We start from the raw sequence: 20,317 nt of genomic DNA, 5'->3' as shown, positions 1-20,317 counted from the left end.
AGAGTTTGCCTGTCTTCAGTTGAAAGAACTACCCGCTGAAGAAACAAAGCAGGAGCGGATCGACGAGCAGTGGCGTGCGGTCTCCGATCTGCGAGAAGTGGATGGCACTTTGAAGTATGCTAAACTTGCGAAAGTTATGTTGGGGGTCTTGACACTCCCGCATAGCAATGCAGAGTGTGAAAGAGCTTTCAGCAAAGTCAGAAAGGCGCCTGCATGTCCGAAAAGACAGCTGCGCATTTGATTGTTGCAAGATGTGCCGAGGCAGCAACGGCCTCTGTGCTAGCCCGGCTTTCCACTTCCAAGATTTAATTCTGAGAATATTTTGTCCGTCTTTTGTGATATGTTTGCTATGTATTTTGTCCAAGCGAGTTTCTGAGGAATAAACTGGCATTTTAGTATTTTTGTATGCAATTTTAGTATTTCTTGGCATCTTCTGTAGTACTTCGAGCAGTGTGGGGTTGGCAGGTCTGCTTTAGTGACAAAACACTGGATGCAGCAACATTGCCTATGTTTTGAAATCAACGAGCCTGAGAAAAACAGCAAGAAAAAAAACGTCGAAACACCAATGAAGCAATACAAAATAAAGCTGGGGAGCTACCGCAAACTCGTTAGCCCCCGGCTAAGTGTTTTCCACTAACGTGCTTAGGTATTGCGCAACAAGTAATTTTTGCATTGTGTTGAAAAAGTTAGAAATCTCGGTAAGAACATTACATGGGGTCCTTGAAAGTTTATTTTCTGGTCCTTGAAAGTCCTTGAAAACCCTCGAATTTTTGCTGTTGAACCTTGTACGAACCCTGTGTAACATGGCAATTTTTTTTTTTTTTACTTTCCAATCATGACTGCCTTGTAATTGGATAGATACGGTACTATTCGCACCTGCCTGTGAAATGGGCACGATCGCTGTTCTGTTGTGGCAGAGCTTTGAGGGAACCAAACATGTCTTTGTCTTTCTGGAGCATTGTTAAAAAGTGTTTGCAGGGGCTTTGCAGGACACTGTGTTTGGTGCTTGTCGTGTTTGCTGGAGAGCTGCTGCTCCCCCCTCCCCCTGCCACAGGGAGAAGGTGAACCCGTTGGAGGCGGCCTCCAGCAGCAGGTCGGCAGAGAAGCACAAGCCGTCCTCACTGAGTGGCATTGAGGGGGAGGCCCCCCGGCCCAAGAAGCCGCCGTCCAAGCTCTCAGCGCTGGACGAGATCATGCGCGAGCAGGAGGAGAAGAGGGAGCAGGCCAACCGCCGCGCCTACTGGGTCACCCCCGTGAGTGGCCGCCAAACGCTTGTCCATCTATTTACCCACCTAGAAAATGCAGCAGACCCGAGCAGGGCGGGGGGCGTCACAAAACAAAGAAACATGACCAGGTACGTAAGTGCACAGGCACGGCAAAATAACGGGCAAATATGCAACGCAGCCAGTCACAAGATCAAAATAACACGTCACATTTATTTTCAATGTACTTCAGTGTGTACACCAAACTCAAAGGTTTGATGTAGCAGTGTTATTGTGCGGGGAAAAAAACAGCGTTTAAAATTGTTAGTACAGCAAAAGGATAGGTGGGAATGGTGGCGTCTTGTCATTCGCAAAGCAACCATGTTTGGGGGGCGAAATTGCTGTGCATATCGTGTTGAGCCCGTGTAGGTCCTTCAGAGGACATCACTGTTCTCTTTTTTCTTTATTCATCTAAATTTATTCGCCCTGGCACACTCTCTAGGCAAGGGGTTTCCAGCCAGCTTCAAAGGGCACAAGGGGGAAAAGCGGTACAAGAGCCCTGACCATAGTGCAGTGTAGACCGCTTATAATGTATGTCGCGGGAGCCGCAAAAATCCGCACTATAAGCGGTACCGGACTATAACCAAAACGTGCGCGAATTCAACCAAATCGCCACCTACCTCTCAAGTCATCCTAAATTTTTTATCACCCAAACGCACAGCGCCTAAAAACGAAGGAAGGGTCTTTATTTCGTATTATTTTTAACATCAGCCGCTGCTGCCGGGTCTCCCACATTGTAAAAGCGCGGTCTTACAAACGGCGAGTGCGGCTTTAACTTCCGTTGTGTTTGACCATGGCTGCGTTTTTTGCGTCTATGAAGCTGCCGCAGGACATGATAAGAACGGCCAGCGGGATTTTTTTTTTACCCCACCTTGCGTTCACGATGCCGAAGGCGGCTGCTTATCAGCGCAACGTACTGGTGGTGGAAATCTTCGCGCGGCTCGCTTGTTCGGGAAGAGCGGTGGCTTATCTGCACAACGTTCTAAAGCGTGAACTGCATGGAGCGATTTCTCGCGAAAACGTGCAGCGCACGCCGCAGGCGCGGCGACGTCGGCGCGGATACAACTGACGTAATGTGTGCGGCGCGGTAAGAGGCGGCAACATGGCGTCGGCACTGGCCGTGAAGCGGTGCAGGCAGCTCCAGCGACCACTTCTAACCGCTCGCTGAAATGCCGCACGAGGCGCAAGCGAAGATGCTCATGCAAGAAAAGAGCTGATAATGCGACCGCAAAGTGGAATATAAACTGCCATCCACACTGCTTGTGAAAGCGCCCATCAAAAAATACCGCGGCGGTAAGCCTAAACTAAAGTCCCTTCATCTGATCAAGGGACTTTAGCCACTTTAGTCCACTTTAGTGGACTTTAGTCCACGACCGGCTTTCCCGCCAATTGATGCGCGTCTTTCCATTGGTGCAAGTCGTCAGGCTCCTCCCGCTGCCACGCGAAGAAGCCACCGCGAGCGCGGAATCGTAGATGCGAGCATGAAAAAAATGCACGCGCAACGCCGATGTGCACAATTCGTGTGCGAAAACGGGCCATGCGGTTCACGATTAATAGAAACAACTTGCCGCGGGCGGATGGGGAGCCGGTCGCTATCTTCCGAGGTGCATCAAGCAAGGACAGCTGTGGTTATCACGTACGCACGAACTAAAGGGTGCCCATTTTTTGCTTCCGTGTCGAAGTTGAAGGAGAGCAAGGGGTGCGCACTGCGTCAGAGGGCCGATTTCATAATTTCTTTTTTTCTTTTGCTACCCTAAAATGATGCTCCCGCTGCGCCGGTCGATGAGCAGACCCGCCGAAAAACCGCACTATAAACGGTATTGTGCTTCGGCCAACCGCATCTTAAGTGGTATGCTTATGCATTGAGTTCTATGGGAGGCAAACCGGTGGTCACGAAAACCCGCGTTATATCCGGTCCCGCACTATAAGCGGTTCCATTATAAATGGTCTGCACTGTAGATTAATCTGACGGTGCCGTCAGTGGGATTGGCCCTGCCAGTGGAGGGACGCGGGCGGACACTTGCCTGCCTTGGAGCTTCGTACAGAAAGTGTCTGCGCTGAGTACGTAATCTCCATGGTAAGGTCACAGTTGTGTATCTGGTGAAAGCGATTGTTATCTCACATTGGATGCACTGACACATTGTCTGAAAGGAAGCGGAAAATGGGTGGGCACATTCTTGACATCCATTTTGGTGATGCGGCTTGTGCTCCTTCCCACCTGCTGCAACTGAATCGTAGGTATTTTTTTTTACGGTGAATCCAACATGAGCTTATAGGGAAGGTTCATGGTGAAAAGCAGCGCAAGAAACTCGGACAAAAAGAAGAGGGGATGACGCACAGCATTGAATCAGCGCTGTGCGTCGGCGCCTCTTTTTTTTTTGTCCCTGTGTTTCTTGCGCTGTTTTCCACCATGAATCTGAATCTGCACCAACTAGCCCAACTTGCCATCTTACTTCAGTACATAGGGAAGGATTTAGTACTGCTGTGAACAGTTGTACTGTATGGATTGTATACTACACTTCTTGGTGCTCTTTTGTTGTCGGACAGCATGCACACAAATGGGCTGTGAGAATCCAACTGAAGTTCATGACATACGTCGGGATGGCCGGGTGGTTGTCAAGTATGAGGCCATTAGGTCTGTGAAGAAGGCAGGAACAGAACGGTACTGTCCGAGCCGTTCGCCTACCCAGAACAAACTAAGTTTATTTTTCTGTTTGGCCGTAGCCACCTGCAGTTGTGCCAGGCTGGTGCAAGCACAAAAACCATCAGCATCATGTGGCGGTGCTGCTTGTTAGTTGACATTGTAACATTTTATTGCTGCAACATCTGGCCTATCAATTCAGCAGGCATCGTGGAAACAAAACCAGCAAGAGGGAACCCAACATCCACCAATAAAACAATGACACCACTCACTTACAGACTGTCAAGATTTCTTCAAGGGGTTGTCTGCAAAGATTTTCTTAAAAAAAAAAAAAAACAGTGACAACACTTTGAAGTGTTCTCATTGCTTGTTGTGCTGTGACTTTGAAAACTTCTGAAATAAACTAAGTTCGGCAGAACCGCACTAGAGGAATTTGGATGGTGTGTGGACGACGTTTAATCAAGCAGATTTTTGTTCGGCATGTTTTGTGACCATTTCCCACTACTGGTGGTGCAAAGTGGCTCCCGGATTATCTGGCGTAATTTCTGTGCTAGGTTCAACGGCAACAAACCCAATGCCATATTTCAGTTGTCTTTCTATCAGCTCTGCAGTGCTCTCTCACTTGGGTGTGCATTAAAACTAGTGATAGTGCCCGCATAAGGGCCACATGCTTGAACACATGGGAACAGAAAGTGCCCAGGAGTGTCAAGGCAGCATGCCAGTATCATTTCTCCAGCATCAGGGCAGGGTAGCCATCTGCACCAGGGCCACACTGGCCCTGCACTGTGGCATTCTACTGCCTATGGCACAGGCCCTTGACAGCTGCCGTCAGTGCATGTGCTTGAACTGCGGCCACCACGTGGGGTTAGCTGATGCAGGGGTAATTGCGGGGGGGGGGGGGCTTTCTCACAGCCTGTGGCCCCATTTATTTGTTTACAGTGGAATCTCGGTGATGCGAATTTGGTTGATACAAATTTCGCTGTGATACGAATTTTCTAAATTCCCCAGCGAAAACGCATTGTATGCAATGTAAAAAAATTTGGATGATCTGTACGCATTTACCACTCCGGTGCGGGTGATACGATCATGCGAGCCGCGAGCGGACGACTGCGGCGTGGACGGGAGGCGGGAGCGTTGGTGCGGCCGTGCAGCCTTGGTTCCGCGCGGGCACAAAAGCATTAGTCCTCCCCCGCGGATGGTAATCCACCTCGTGGGGTGTTTACAATAGCGGCAGGAGGGGTGCTGTTCCGAACAAACCGAATGTTTCGCCCTCTCGATGCCTGCTCTTTCTCCCTCCCTTTTATCTCCCGCTACAATCTCTTCTCTCTGTACCTTTCGTTTCCGCTGGCTGCAGCTCGGGCGCCTCCAGCTTCCTTTTTTGTATTACACTTATTGAATAAACCACGGCAATCAGGCGTTCCCTCATTTTTGACGGTGAATACCTTCACCATTTTGCCTTCTCCGCATTTCTCGCTTCTGAGGTCTATGCCCCGCGCTCTAGTTACCCCGTTGTCGCCTTGCCGTGTTACCTGCGCCCCTTTAGCGTCGATCATGTTGAACTGTGAACCGCATGGAACGTTTTCTGCTCACTAAAACGCGCCACCGCAAATACCACCTGCATGCTGCGCGTGGCGCGGCAAGCGGCGGCATTGCCCGTGGCAACATGGCGGCATCACCGGCCACGAAGTGGTGCGGGTAGCTGGACCGACTGCTTCTGACCGCTCTTCAAGATGAGCTGATAATGTGGGCGAAAACTACACTATAAAGCATCGTCCGCACGGCTAGGAAAAACGCCAATCAAATATCCGCAACCGGCATCTCCGGCGGGGCCGGCGGGCTGTCCGGAGCGTTTTCAAACTGCCGCCATGAAGAGCGCGCCTCGCCATTGGCACAAGTCGGCAGGACCCTCCCACTGCCGCGCGCGTCGCGCGTCATTTTCCGAGCGAGGTAGAATCTGTAGCGGGGGCGAAATTGTCAATGCGAGCGTAATATCGCGCGCGCAACGCCGATGCACACGAATCGCATGCGGTTCGTGCACGCACGTTGCGTCGACGATGAGCGCGCGTTCTTTAACCTCCCGCCTTGAGGATTCGGGCCGGCCGGCACCCCGGCGCGAGCCTCTGCCTTGGTTGCCGCGAACGGCAGTGGGAGGAGCCTCACGACTTGCGCCAATGGGGAGACGTGTGCCTCATGGCGGCAATTTTGAAGCGCTCGCAGCAGCTGGCTGGGCCACCTCCGCGGATATTTGGCGCGGATGGCATTTTATAGCGTAGTTTTCTCCCACACTGTGAGCTCCTTTCCCACATGAGCAATTTAGTTTACACCTTGAGCTGCGTTTTAACAAAAGGTTACAAGCGGTCACTGAAGCTACTTGCACCTCTTCACGGCATGAGCCGACGCCATGTTGCCGCCGCCTGTGATATGCGCGGCACTATTTTATTTTTTTTTCGTTTTCTGATGATACGAATTTTCGGGTGATACGAATATTTTTGCCGCCCCTCGAGATTCGTATGACCGAGATTGCAGTATTTGGCTTCCACCCCAACCTATCCATAGTGTGTGGCCCTGGCAACATGGAGTTTTATACGATAATAACTAGAGAGGAATCTGGTGCTAGTGTCAACGCGAACTCCAAGACGGTGCTTACACTTCAGTGGGAATGATGGGTAGTTGTGGAACAGGATTGCGTAGGATCAAAACGGGCCTAAGGCAGCTATGGCTGTGCATATTGAGGTTTTCCACCAGAAAACATTTACGACGCAGTTTTCTATTTACAAATTACTCTGTAAGAGTGCACAAAAAATTGAGTTCCTAAAAACTGGTGTTGAACGAAATAAAATGGTGCGTTTAGATAAAAAGCAGGCGCAGCAGATGCAGAGTCGCAGAGGTTTGCAGAGTACGTTAGCTGTTTGCTACCAACTACAGCGGGACACGGACCTCCTTAACACCTTCGTGAACACGCCTATTCCCATCGATAGTGTGCTATCGATGAATATAGCTTCAAATTTTGGCGTTCTCTGAGCGCTTCTGGACTGCTAACGCTATTCAAATGGTAAAAAAGGAAGTATTTTATCAGTTTCGCTTTCGAGTTTTGTTTTTCTGCCGCGTGGGGATCTTTAAGTCCTTCACCGGCGGGGAGATGAGTGCACGTTGTTTCAGTTATGGCGTGGCCGCTGCTCGCCAATGCTTTGCGTGAATGGCGGATGCCAATGTAACAGAGCTTCAATCTGTGCATGATGGTAGCAGCATGGACGCAGAAGATGACTTCGATTTGTCAGACTTTCCTGCGGTCAGCGAAAGTGCGTCAAGTCGCCCCAGACGTGTGTGAGCACAGGCAGCCAAATGCGGCATTGCAGTGGTGCAGATGTCACCTCCGTCTACCGCAGCAGGGAAATGTCGGCAGCAGCAGCAGCCCCCTTGTGGCCAGAGGTAACAGGGCCCTCTCTCTCTCTCTCTGCAGGACATTGTTGTCAAGGTGATGGCCAAGAAGCTGGGCGACAAGTACTACAAGAAGAAGGGCGTCGTCGAGGTGAGTGCACGTGGGGGGCCTTAACAGCCGGCATTGCTGGCAACAGGCTTCCTAGAACAGCTTGGTTGGCGGCATACAAATCCAGCAGCAGCCTAGTGCTGACTAGTGCAGTGCAGTGGTGTGCTTTGCCAGCCATGGGCCAGTAGGAGCGGAGACAACACGCTCCGACTCGCCATTTGTCTCCTTCAGTCTGCACTCGGTTTGTCCCAGCCTCAAAATTTCACTCCCCCGTACTCGCAGTACGCACCTGCACTTGCACAGGTTGCACACTCGTTCGCGCGATGTGTCGTCTGCACTCGTGCGTGCTTGTTCCGAGCCGCCTGTAGCCCAGGCTGATCCCCGGCGTTTCTGTCGGCACAGGGCCCCACCGGAGCTGCTATCGTGGGGCGCAGGAGGTGAGCTGAGGCACGGGGCTCGTGTGTCCCCCTGGGGGCCCCTCTCTCTGTGCGGCTTTAGCTGTAATACGCGGAACAGAGTTGACGGCTTCGTTTTTACAGAGGGGGGGAAGTTCAGTACCTGTGCTGTCGCTGGCCTTCAAAGGCAAGAAAACAAAGGAGACATACAGTCAGCCTGGTTTTGGACACTGACATTGAGCACTGTGTAGAGATAGCCAGAGCCCCACACCGCGCCTGCGTTGCGTCAGCGCGTTAAACCCTGCAATCAGTCAAAGAGCCGCACACCAGCATGCAAAACGAAGCATTGTGTTTTCTCTGTAGTGTAGGAAGAAGCAGATGCTACGCGCGCTGCAGTCCATAAGCGGCTTTTACAAAACACTGCCAGCCAGTGCAATCTCCCAGTCTTGTCCCTGCGTAAAGGCCAACTGCACTCAAAATTTCGGACTCTTGAAAACCCTATTTCCGTATAGTCTGCTTACAAAGAAAGCAGCATGCAAAATACAACAGCTGAAATATGTGCATGGACACTGCAAGCGGCCAGCAAAAATGGGCGATTTTGAAACCGAGGAGAGCGTGGCCATAGCAGTGATGTTGCAGCTGTCCAGCGAGCGGCCGGACGGTCACCAGCTCGGGAGAAAGTCTGTGCACAAGCTCTACGCGCGCACGCGGCAGCACATGGGTGAAGCGTGCGGAGCAGAGCTCGACCGGTTCTTAAGCTGCGTCGCTGGCCAGAGGAACGTCACAGGCGCGTCATGGCTGTTTACGTGATCAGCCTGCAGGTGCAGCGTGCCCTGCGGTGGAGCTTTTTTAAACGCTTCTGACTGATCAGCGAGGCGTTTCACGGGGCTGCTCGTGTCCCAGCTGATTTGGGGGACAGTAAAAATAAATTTGGCTGGGGTGAAATTTGAGTGCAGTTGGCCTTTCATTTTCCATGATGAGTGTTCACTGAGTGGCTTGTCTCTCCATTTCCCTTCAGGAAACAGTGACTTGACCAGCTGGTATCCTCTGGTTCTCTGGTATCGTCAATTTTTTTTGTTTTAGTACAAGTGGTAACAACAAACCTTGCCAACAGTGCAGGACACAACTGCAGGCATAGCAATCAGTAGCACTCACTAATGCCCAAATTTCTTGTAAAAACACTGCGCTAAATTGAAATTAAAAGACGAAGGACGGCGGAACACAAGATGCAGACTTACGAAAGCGCAACTATCAACTGGCCTTTATTTTCCGACCCTATCGAAAAACGTTGGAAACATAAACGTAGAGGCAGAAACATTCATAAGCACCACACAAAACCCTATCTGTGTTAAGGCCTGGCTGGTGTGTCACTGCCTGCCACGGCCGCGGAGCTGCTGGGTAAGGGACCGAAGTTCGCCGTTCCCCCAGAGGCGAGACTTGATAGCCATGGTGCATGACATAGCCAGGCAGGTTCCTGGAAAGCTGTGGGGAAAGTAGAAGCAGCGACCCGCAAGGTACCGGACAAGAGAAGCGTGGCAGAAACAAAGTCAAGTTCCTGAGACAGCATGATTGCCGACTGCTGCTGGGAGACAAAGCGGGGGAGTTCGGGGTCCTCGACAGAGAGCAATATGCAGAAAAAGCCATGCAAGCAATGCTCAAAAACTTCACGAAGGAGGAGTGCAAGGACGGCAAAGCTCTGACAAAGGAGCAGTCCCATGCAGCTTCATTCTGCGAAAGTGTGGGACAAGAGAAGTTAGCAAGAGAAGTGAGAGGGAGTAAAGGTGTTTGCCTCAATGTCTTCTTTGCTGTGAAGACCCACAAAGAGGGCCTGATCCTAAGGACTACATCGAGGACTGTTTCTGCAGCAACACCTCACCACACTCAACGTAGTAGATGACCCATGCCTTCTAAGAAACTCTCAGGAGCTAGTGACGTTCCTGCAGCAGGCACCGCCCTTGCACTGTTTTTCCATTGACATGAAGGAGCTGTTTTATAGTGTACCCCAAAAAGGCGTCATCGAAGCCGTGGAGGAATGTATTGACACCTACGGAAATGTCCGCTTCCAAAACCAGTGCGGGATGGCCGCCAGTGACTTTCTAGGGCTACTTCAACTTTACCTGACTGCTTTGCGGGTGTGCTTCGAAGAAAGTGTTTTCGCGCAGAAGGGAGGCATAGCTATAGGATCGTGCATTGCTCCAGTACTCTGCGATATATACCTGGCAAAGGGCGACCGCATGTTGCAGCCCGCTTTGAAGCAGATGGGGGTCACGCGCTGCTTCCGTTACGTGGACAACTTCCTCGTGTGCTGCTTCCCGTGGGGAGGACTGGGAGAAGACACAGTAGCGAAGGTTTTGGAAGCCTTTAGCGATGCCCATGCAGGCCTCGAATTCACGCACGAGCCTCCAGTGTTTGGACGTCACCCTCACATTGCAAGGTGGCCACGTGTGTTGGAAGTACCTGACCAGAAGCCAGAAAAAGTTGCTCCCACTCGACTCTGGGCATTCTAAAGTGGTCAAACGAGGATTAGCCACAGCGCAGGCTTTGTCAAAATCTTGCCACCACGCCGTAAAAGAAAGCCTGAATGTGCAGATCGGGCGGCTCAAAGAAAGCGGCTTTCCAGAACCCCTCCTTTTGGGAGTGGCAGAGAATTGCCGGAGAAAGGTTGAACGCGGCGTTGGGCGTCAGCAAGAGAAGAAGGATGACAGAAGACCACTGGCAGTCATTCTGTACATCCACAACGTCTCACTCGGGCTGAAAAAGGTTGCCGAAAGGTGCGATGTTAAAGTTGTTTTTTCCGCCCCACACAAGCTGAAGAGACTGTGCAAGTGGGTGAACCAGGATGACGCTGAACGCCCACGCTGTGAGGCGAAACACAGAAACCCCTTCGTGGGGTGCGAGTCAAAGGTCGTCTACAAAATTCCGTTGGACTGTGGGAGGTCCTATGTAGGACAAACGGGAAGGTGCCTCAACGAGCGGCTGCAGGAGCATAAGAATGCGTGCGCCAAGCTACAAGCGCCCGGGCATTTGGCCGATCACTGCAAAAAATGCCAATGGGAATCCCTGTTCAATGAAACAACAGTGTTGGCATGCTGCCACAGCAGGATGACCAGGGAGGTTATAGAAGCCTTCAGTATGGCATCGGAGAGCCATGGCGCATGCGTCAGCCAACCATCGGTTCTTCTAAAAAATAAGGAAATTCACCTTCTGCAGAAAGACGTTCTCCATGGGACGTTCTCCTCTCATACATTTTGTTCCTTATGTTTCCAGTGTACCACACATCGCTCAAACACATTTCTGTTCAATGCCATGAGTGCGGCTGCGTGCCACGGTTTGAGCAATGTGGGGTACGTTCGAAACATAAGGAACAAAATGTAAGAGAAATAATAGAGGCAGGTTTGATTAGTAAAGCGGGGTTGTCCTGCGTGAGCGTGCCGTCACCAAGTTTGTCAGATAAGGAGGCAACTTTTCTGCGCATGGCTGCAACACGTCAGCATTGGCGGTGAGAGTGGGAAGTCGTTGCAGGTAGGCTGTGGATGCTTATATGTGCGTGTACGTGAAATAAAACTAGTTGGAAGTTGGCGCTGTGCTGGGTGTCCTCGCTCTTTGTGCTGTGAATTCGTCAAAATAACGGAGACACTGTGAGGGGAAAACTTCCCCAGCCTTCTCTGTGGCATCACCGAATCTTGTTTGTGCCACTGCCGAGAAGCATGGCTGGGCGACGATGGCGGGGCCTCTGGTTCCACTCGATCGCATCACTTCACTGCTGGTGTGCAGTTGACACGCTGATAGCTGTGTCCTGAGTGCTGGCGCATGTTACACCAGCCCTACCCAGATTGCGTCATTGTAGTGCGAAATTTGAAGGCTTTTCAGCATTCCTTGCGTTTGTCGGTGAACAAAATGCCTTGAATGGAGCCTAATGTGTTGCTGCTACCCAAAGCTAGTTCTTTCAAGCTGAGCAAAGTTCCATTTTGTCTCTGTGGCTCTGCAGAAGGTCAGCTCTCCGTGTGCCTCCATTCCTTTCTGTGTGGTGCATGGGACCCCCGCCCGTTGTGCTTGACACTGTGCAGGAGGTGCAGGACCGGTACGTGGCGACCGTCCGCATGCTGGACACGCACGACGTGCTGCGGCTGGACCAGAGCCATTTGGAGACGGTCATCCCAAACATTGGACGGCGGGTCAAGGTGGGCACCTCTGCTGACCTTTGACCCTGAGTGGGCTCACACTCGCACAATGCCCACACTGGCCCTACGAAGATGGGGAAAAAATGGGTTGCAGCCAAACATCCACTATTGCCGGGGAAAGCCAAGAAATTCGCTTCTACAGGAATTTTGTTGCCGCGAGAATGAAAAGTATAAGACAGCGGAGTGGTCGGCAAAGCGAACATTTATTTCCGAAAGTCGGTGAGATTAGTTTGCCGAGCCTTGCCTTGCAGCGACTTCACGGCTTAGCTCTTGCACTGTACGAAGTGTTTCGTTGCATGCTGTCGTCGCCAAGCGCACATAGCAACAAGCAGATCGTGTCACTCGCATCCCACAAGCTCTGCACATTTTTCCCCTTGGCCCTCAGGGCGGAGCGTGCTTGAGCGTGCCAGCATCTTGTGTAGAAGCACTTGGCCAGACAGTGGCACATTGTTTGCGTGCTGCTCACACAACCAAAAACCACTGTGTCAATGTGCGCAAAGGCCGCAGCCGTCACTCTGTTCTGCACACATGCACCATTCCTGAGCGCTCCAACACTTGCTTTTCAAAACGGTAGAGAATGGGCGGTACGCAGTTCAGACTTATCGGTGCTGTCCTCCCTTTTTTTACTCAGGCCACTGACTTGGGCAACCATGGCACCCGTTCTTGTAGCAATAAAAACTTCCATTTTTGGGCTGGCGGAGGCATTACGTCGACTGCAAACATGTCAATCACTACACACAGCATATAGGCATCACCAAGAAGAACTGCCAGTGGGGCTTGTTGGTTCAGATTCATGATTATAAAAGCGCTACTTGAAAACGACGACGACGGCGCTTCGTGTTGTGTTTCTTCCTTCGTCGTCATTTTCAAGTAGCGCTTTTACAATCATGAGGCACCACCAAGCACACTGAGCGCTTGTGTGCTATTCAGCGCTAGCCTGTTGGCTGACCCCATGCCAGGAGTCACCACCGTGCTGGTTCGGGATAGCACTGTCGCCCCCTGGTGGTTTCCCTGCAAGACTCCCCAGGTGCAGGCACTAATTTTTTGTAGCAAAAATGGCGGAGGCCACTGTTAGGACTGAGCCCGTCGCTGGGCTTCGTCTCATCACTCCTCGGCTTGTGGCGAAGCCACTACATGCGCCTTTCGAGCGAGCCCCACCGTGACGGTGACTCATTTTTTCACATCTCGACAAACTTCGGGTCAGACGCTTCGCTTTCGGCGCGTTTCAAACTTCGACGGTTGCCGGCCCGGCGAGGCACGTCTCAACGTGCTTCAAGGACACAGAGGCCCCGCGATCGCAGCGGAGTCCTCCTCTCTCCCCTCTCTCGGGCTCAGCGTGCGTCGCTACTACCGACTGCTCACGAACTCTGGAAAGAGTGTTGTGTGTTTCTGTGACATTCGTGCACAATCTAGAGGGAACGCTGTTTTGACCGTTAGCGCTTTGGGTATGAATAGACCCCGCTCAAGCGCTATAACCCATTCCTGTTTGAGCAGTGAATCATTGCTGTCACTTGCTCGAGTCCTTCACTTTCCTATCTCCCCTCCTACCCCTGTCCTGTCATCTCCTTCCTTCCTGATTTCTACATTTTTCCTGGCGGCAAGGGTTAACCCTGTGCAAGGATATCTACCTTGGTACCATGTATAGGGTTATAGCGGCAGGGTAACGGTTAGCGTGTACTTTAATGTCACGTTCCCTTGTTGGGCTCGGTGGTGGGCGACCGGCTCTGCCGCCGAATTGATTCCATGCTCATATGGCTTTTTCTATCACCCCCCAAAAAACTGATCGGCCTTCGAAAAGGGGCCACACCGAGGTAACACAATTGAAACCAGTCTCCCAAAGTGAAACTTTCACAAAATACCTTGTTATGCACTCCGAAGACGAAAATGCACCTCTTGCCAAAAAATCTGTCTTCCTCATTGCAAAGTGCCTTGAAAGCATTGTCGGCCGGGGTTACCAAGCAAAGAAACTAGCCTCTGGTGATCTGCTGGTAGAAGTGCAACGAAAGAACCAAAGTCAGAACCTACTAAAACAGAACACCCTGGCTGAACTTGCAGTAACGGTCACTCCACATCGTAGCCTGAATACAACGCAGGGCGTGATCTCTGAGAGGGAACTGCTTCACGAGACAGATGAGGATTTGCTTGAGGGACTGAGGGACCAGGGCGTCACGGCTGTGCGGCGGATCACCATGCGTCGCGCAGGTGAGGAAATTCGAACTAAGCATGTTGTTCTGACCTTCAACCGTCCAACGCTTCCTGAATCCGTCCATGCTGCCTTCATATCCTGTCCAGTACGCCCTTACATACCTAGTCCTCGAAGGTGTTTCAAGTGCCAGAAGTATGGCCACGGAACTCAGTCTTGTCGTGGCTGACCCACCTGTGCTCACTGCGCACGTGCTGACCACACCAGTGATGAGTGCAAAAAAGAACAAGTGAAATGCCCAAACTGTGGTGAACCACACGCTGCGTACTCGCGTGCATGTCCCGCATTCAAAAAGGAAAAAGAAATAATCCAACTCAAAGTTACCGAAAACCTAACCTTTGCACAAGCACACCTGAAGCATGCCCTGCTTTCAGGCAGAAGTTACGCAGACGCTGCTCGCCGGGGGGTGGAGCGTCGTCTGGTGGATGCGGGCACCCAGTGCAACCTGGTCCCGCCACAGCCCCCTGTTCAGCAGCAGAAAGTTGCTCCCGTGGCTTCTGCTGCTACACCCTCCTCCAGTGCTGTGCCTAAGGCCCCCAGTGCGAGCTCCAGTGCTGCGCCTAAGGCCTCCAGCACGAGCTCTGGTGCTGTGCCTAAGGCCTCAAGCACGAGCTCAGTCCAGATGAGTGATCTGGCTCCATCCCGGGCATCTGCAAAACAGCAGAAGGCTGCTCCTGCGGTCACTGCTGTTGCAGCAATGTCCAGTGCTGTGGCTGCGGCCTCTAGCACAAACAGTGTCTCCACTGACACTTCTCCTTCAGAAACCTTGGATGAGGCCATGGATGCCTCTCCAAGCACACCGGCTTCTGAAACACAACCGGAGCGCCGCAGCTCCGCTGGTCGGGGTAAATCAAACAAACCGAAGTCGTCCAAGATCACTACACCGGGACCTAACTCGGCGACCTAGGTAAACTACTGAAAGGGCCCCAAAAACAAAACTCCCTCACTAATGACCCTTTTAATGGAAAAAGAACATCTCATGATCTGTATTTCTCTTCTCTTGGTGTTTATGGCTGCTGAAAGTGTTATCCAGTGGAATTGTAGGGGGCTGTTGAACAACCTTGACGATATATATGATATACTCTCAAATCACAAACCAAACATACTGTGCCTCCAAGAAACACACCTACGCCCATCTCAGACAAACTTTTTAACACAATACACTATACCGTATTTACTCGCGTAATCCTCGCACCCCTAATGTGAGCCACCAAAACTTTGATTTTTTGGTTCCTCGCATAATCCTCGCACCCCCAACTTTGCAGCGGCGAAAGTTGCCCGCTCGCGAAACCCGCATGGTGCCCGCGCTCTCCAACGCGTGCCCTCCCCCGCAGCCTCTCCGTTCGGCGGAGAGCGCTGTGTATCCAAGGCCATCCAGGCGCCCTAACAATTAACCTGCATGGCTACTCCCTAACAGGCGCCCCATGGAGGATATTCTTTCCTCCATGAGGCGCCCTAACACACTACTCACACTGTCCTTGAGCCCATTTCGCGCATGTTTCGTGTGCGCGCAACTAGACGGTGTTCGCTCAGCCCGCTGTCGTGTCGTCGTGTCGCCGTCGTGGTCCTGTTGTTGAGCGGCAGCAGTCAGTGAGTCACTCGCATCAGTGGTGGATAGCTCGCTGCCATTTTGAGAACTTTTTGATCTCTTTGTTTTGTGCTTGGTGCCGCTTCGCCATGGGGAGGAACGCCAGCTACACTGCCGCTTTCAAATTGAAAGCGAAAGAGTACGCGATCGAACACGGCAATCGTGCCGCAGGCAGGCACTTCGGCGTCACCGACTTCAACGTGCGTTACTGGAGTAGGGCACGCACATACGGCGACGAGATAGGGCGCGCGCCAGAAAGCAAAGGCGGCAATTTCATGATCGCTGATCGACGGGAGACTGTTTACCTTGTAAATAATAAAATAAAAAGAAATAGCTGCTGTTGGCAACACTGAGCTTACATATACAAAAAACGACCGCTACATTTAGCGGAATTGGCGCAAGGCAAATTGGCAACACTGTGCACCGGATTTTTTTTTTCCCCGCATAATTCTCGCACCCCTAAATTTGCATTGACTTTTCTGAAAAAAAAGTGCGAGGATTATGCGAGTAAATACGGTATTTCGTAAAGACAGACTGAACTACCACCATCCGTCTGGTGGTGTGGCAATAATAGTACAAAAATCTGTTGCCTGTCAACACCTGCAGCTACAAACTTCACTTGAAGCAGTTGCCGTTAGAGCCATAATTTTTGATAGACTAATAACAGTGTGTTCTCTTTACATTCCACCGGACTATCATCTATCCAGCATCGAATTCGAAAACCTCACCAATGAGCTACCTGAACCCTACTTAATTATTGGGGATTTTAATGCCCACAACCCTCTCTGGGGATCTGCGCGAGCTGATGCGCGAGGGCGGCTAATTGAAAAGTTCATCACATCATCTGGCAGTTGCATCTTTAATAAGAAACATCCAACATACTACAACACGGCCCACAACACATATTCTGCAGTAGACCTGGCAATTGGCTCCGCAATTTTACTGCCCACCTGTGAGTGGAAAGTAATTAACAACCCCTTTGGCAGCGACCATTTCCCTGTGAAACTACTAGCTACAAGCAATAACTCCCAAGACACCGATTCGCCTCGAACTTTTAAACAACATGCAGCTGACTGGAAAACATTCAAAGAACTTTCCAGGCTAACCCCTTCACTAATAAGTCATTTAGATGTTGAAGCAGCCAGCTCACTTATTACGGCCCATATTCTTGACTGTGCTCAAAAGAGCATTCCAGAGACCACTCCTAAAACCCTCCCCAGACCTAGACCATGGTGGAATGAGGAGTGCAAGCGTGCACGTTCCGAACAGAATAAAGCATGGGCACTGTTACACCGCTATCCTATGGCAGACAACCTGATCAAGTTTAAACGGGCAAAAGCCAAAGGAAAGCGGACACGGCGCTTAGCAAAAAACGAAAGTTGGACAAGGTTTATATCGTCTATAAACTCTTACACAGACTCTCGCAAAGTATGGACTAGGATAAAGAAACTAAAAGGCTACAATACCAACCCTACTCCCCTTGTAAATAGTGTCGGTAACACAATAAAAGACCAAGCAGATGCTCTCGGCAAACATTTTGAAAACGTATTCAGTTCCTCTCATTACACACAAACATTCTTACAGCACAAGAAAGCAGCTGAGCGCCAGCCCCTTTGTGTGAACAAACGCTCAAATGAAGGATACAATGCACCATTTACGATGCCCGAACTAATTACTGCATTGTCCACATGTGGTAAGTCAGCCCCTGGAGCTGACAGAATCAGCTATGAGATGATCAGGCACTTACACATTGACACACTTTACACAATACTCTCTCTCTTTAACAAAATATGGCAGAAAGGCCGCTTTCCAAAAGCATGGAAAGAGGCAATCGTTGTACCTCTTCTAAAAGAGGGGAAAGAACCGTCCTTTGCTGCTAGTTACAGGCCTATTGCCCTGACCAGCTGTTTGTGTAAGCTCCTTGAAAAAATGATAAACCGGCGACTTTTTTACTTTCTGAAGTTTCATGGTGTTCTAGACAAAAATCAGGCAGGGTTTAGGTCTGGGAGGTCAACTACAGACAATCTGGTTGCGTTTGAATCGTATGTTAAAGACGCTTTTGTCCATAAACAGCACTGCTTCTCTGTGTTCTTTGATATGGAGAAAGCCTACGATAGAACGTGGCGATATGGCAGTCTATTGGACTTGCAGTCGTTTGGCCTTAGTGGCAATATACTCAATGTTATTCAAGACTATTTGTCTGATCGCACATTTCGTGTCCGTGTGGGGACTGCCCTATCTAGAACATTTGTTCAAGAAAATGGCGTACCCCAGGGAGGAGTGCTGAGCTGTGCACTGTTCATTGTTAAAATGAGTTCTCTTAAAACTGTGCTGCCTCGGACTGTTTCATACTCTGCCTACGTTGACGATATCCAAGTTAGCTTTAAATCCTGTAATGTGTCGATATGTGAACGTCAAATCCAATTAAGTGTCAACAGGCTGGTTACATGGGCTGAAAGAAATGGTTTTATTAAGTTTAACGCTGATAAAAGTGCTGTTGTTGTCTTTTCTAGGATACGCGGTGTACAGCCTCTTCCTTGTATCACGTTAGGAGGTCAGCCCATACCAGTGAAAAAGGAACACAGGTTTCTAGGTATTTTGCTCGACCACAAGCTCACATTCATACCACACATTAAATTACTAAAAGTAAAATGCCTGAAAACAATGAACATTTTAAAGATACTATCTCATCAGTCCTGGGGTACGGATACAAAATGTCTGCTAGCACTTCTTAATACTGTCTTTAGGTCAAGAATAGACTACGCCTGCATTGTATACCAGTCTGCAACCAAAACAGCACTCAAAATGTTGGACCCAGTATACAACTTGGGGCTTCGCGTGGCCACAGGGGCATATCGAACAAGTCCTATTCCATCCCTCAGGGGTGATCCAGCTGCGCCATTTGCGCCATTTTGCTACAATTGTACTCTCCTGCGCCCTGCTGCGCCCAGTGGTGTTTTACTTGCGCCAAATGCTCCGAACCGTTTGAACCCGGTCTTTCGGCCGAGAGTTGTCCCCTCAAACCAGCTGAAGCGAGAGACGATCATTCTGCCGCTAACCAGCACGATGGTTCCTAGGTTGGCAACTTGGAGGAACCGGTGCGCTGGATTATTCGGTTGCCCCAGCCGAGCTCTGCTCATGGTGCAGCCACAGTGCAGCAATAGTACAGCCACGGTGCCGCTTCGGAGCAGAGATGGTGATTCGGCAAGTCGGCATGCATACACTCCGGTGGCGTGGACCGCAACGGAGTGGTTTCCCGCACTGCTGCAAACAAGCATAATGGAATTACTTCATGTGTATCGCCAGTATCGCTTGTAGAAAACTAGCGATTGACATTCAGCCACTCGTGACAAGATGCACAAACGAGAGTCTATTCTTTTCTGCGCTCGCGGCGAATCGTTTTATTACTTGGCGGCCTTATATTTAGGGCTACTGCAGTGGAGTAGCGCTAGCCAAAACTGCATCAGCGTAAGTTTAAACAACCTGCCGTTTGGGATTTTCGCAGCGGGTTTCTCTTTGTTTTTTTTGTTTGTTTTTTCATTCCGCGTGACGGTATTGAAAATAAAGCCCCTTCATATTGCTCTTATCCACCGCCTGAGTGGCCGGGAATGTGGTGCTGATGTCGGCAATGAAAAGCGGCTCAGGTGGAATTTGGAAGAAAAGGGGATCTCATGCCGTGCGTTGTTGAAAAGGGCTGAAAACATTATTTCATCAGGGCAGGCTTTATTAGCAGAAGGCAACTCTGGCTTTAGCCACACCCTCTCCGAGCTGAATGAACTTAATAAGAAGGCAAGCAAGAAGCAATAGTATGGTGTGATGTGTGTGAAGTGCAATATTTTCTGTCTAAATATTTTCGAGCCGGACCCTCCGAGCTGGATGAACTGAACGAAACGGCAAGAAGCAACAAATCAGTGCAATATGTTTGAGATAGTGAAATAATTATATTGTAAATAAAATGGGCCCCCTTTTGGTATCAGTAAGTTTTTGTAATGATTACTTGGTGTTTTTTTTTAAGTTAAAGAAACGCTTGTCATCTGCTTCACTTGCAGCGGTGTCTAAAAGCTGTGGGGGCACACATTTTTGGTGCTTTAGTTACTAGCTTCAGAGTCTAGAACTGTGGGGAAGTAATTAGCGTTGCCTGAATGGTTGCCAGCCTTCTTTATCTCCAGATAAATGAAGCTGCAACATAAGTTTTGTGCTGCTCCCAAGCTGCTCCAAAATCAAGCTTTGATACAATAGTGCTCCAAAATAACATTTCTTCAGCTCCAAAAATTGCTCCAATAGTTCGAATGGCTGGATCACCCCTGCATCCCTTCATGTCGAATAAAACCAGTGGTCTCTAGGGTACCAGCGCGCCTACACTGCTCTGATGTATGTTGCAAAGATGACTTCTTTGAAGGAACACCCTCTGAATACCATAATAAAAAATAACACAACTGATCATCTCTTCAAAAACCGCCCATCCATAGCTCCACCTTTCCCGCTGGCAGTTTCACACCTCGTCAGCGAGTTCCAAGTTCCTCTCACTGATGTCTACTGTACCTCAGTTTATGATTTGGT

At 50.3% G+C, this 20,317-nt stretch overlaps 1 protein-coding gene across 2 annotated transcripts in view; it reads left to right on the top strand.

Moving 5' to 3' along the window:
- Kin17 (kin17 DNA and RNA binding protein) overlaps positions 1-20,317 on the top strand; it is a 61,907-nt gene that overhangs the window by 29,106 nt on the left and 12,484 nt on the right. Inside the window, exons 8-10 of one of the 2 annotated variants that reach the window (XM_077688781.1) lie at positions 1,055-1,253; positions 7,364-7,432; positions 11,853-11,966. In XM_077688781.1, coding sequence (XP_077544907.1) covers positions 1,055-1,253; positions 7,364-7,432; positions 11,853-11,966 — 382 coding nt within the window. The remainder of the gene's footprint in view (positions 1-1,054; positions 1,254-7,363; positions 7,433-11,852; positions 11,967-20,317) is intronic. The other variant, XM_077688782.1, reaches the window with a different exon arrangement.

The sequence above is a fragment of the Haemaphysalis longicornis genome, unplaced genomic scaffold (assembly GCF_048455015.1).
Source record: "Haemaphysalis longicornis isolate Haplotype H1 unplaced genomic scaffold, Haemaphysalis longicornis Haplotype H1 scaffold_10, whole genome shotgun sequence".
Taxonomy (NCBI): Eukaryota; Metazoa; Arthropoda; class Arachnida; order Ixodida; family Ixodidae; genus Haemaphysalis; species Haemaphysalis longicornis.
The sequence above is the reverse complement of the archived record's forward strand: the minus strand, read 5'-3'. Positions and strand labels throughout refer to the sequence as shown.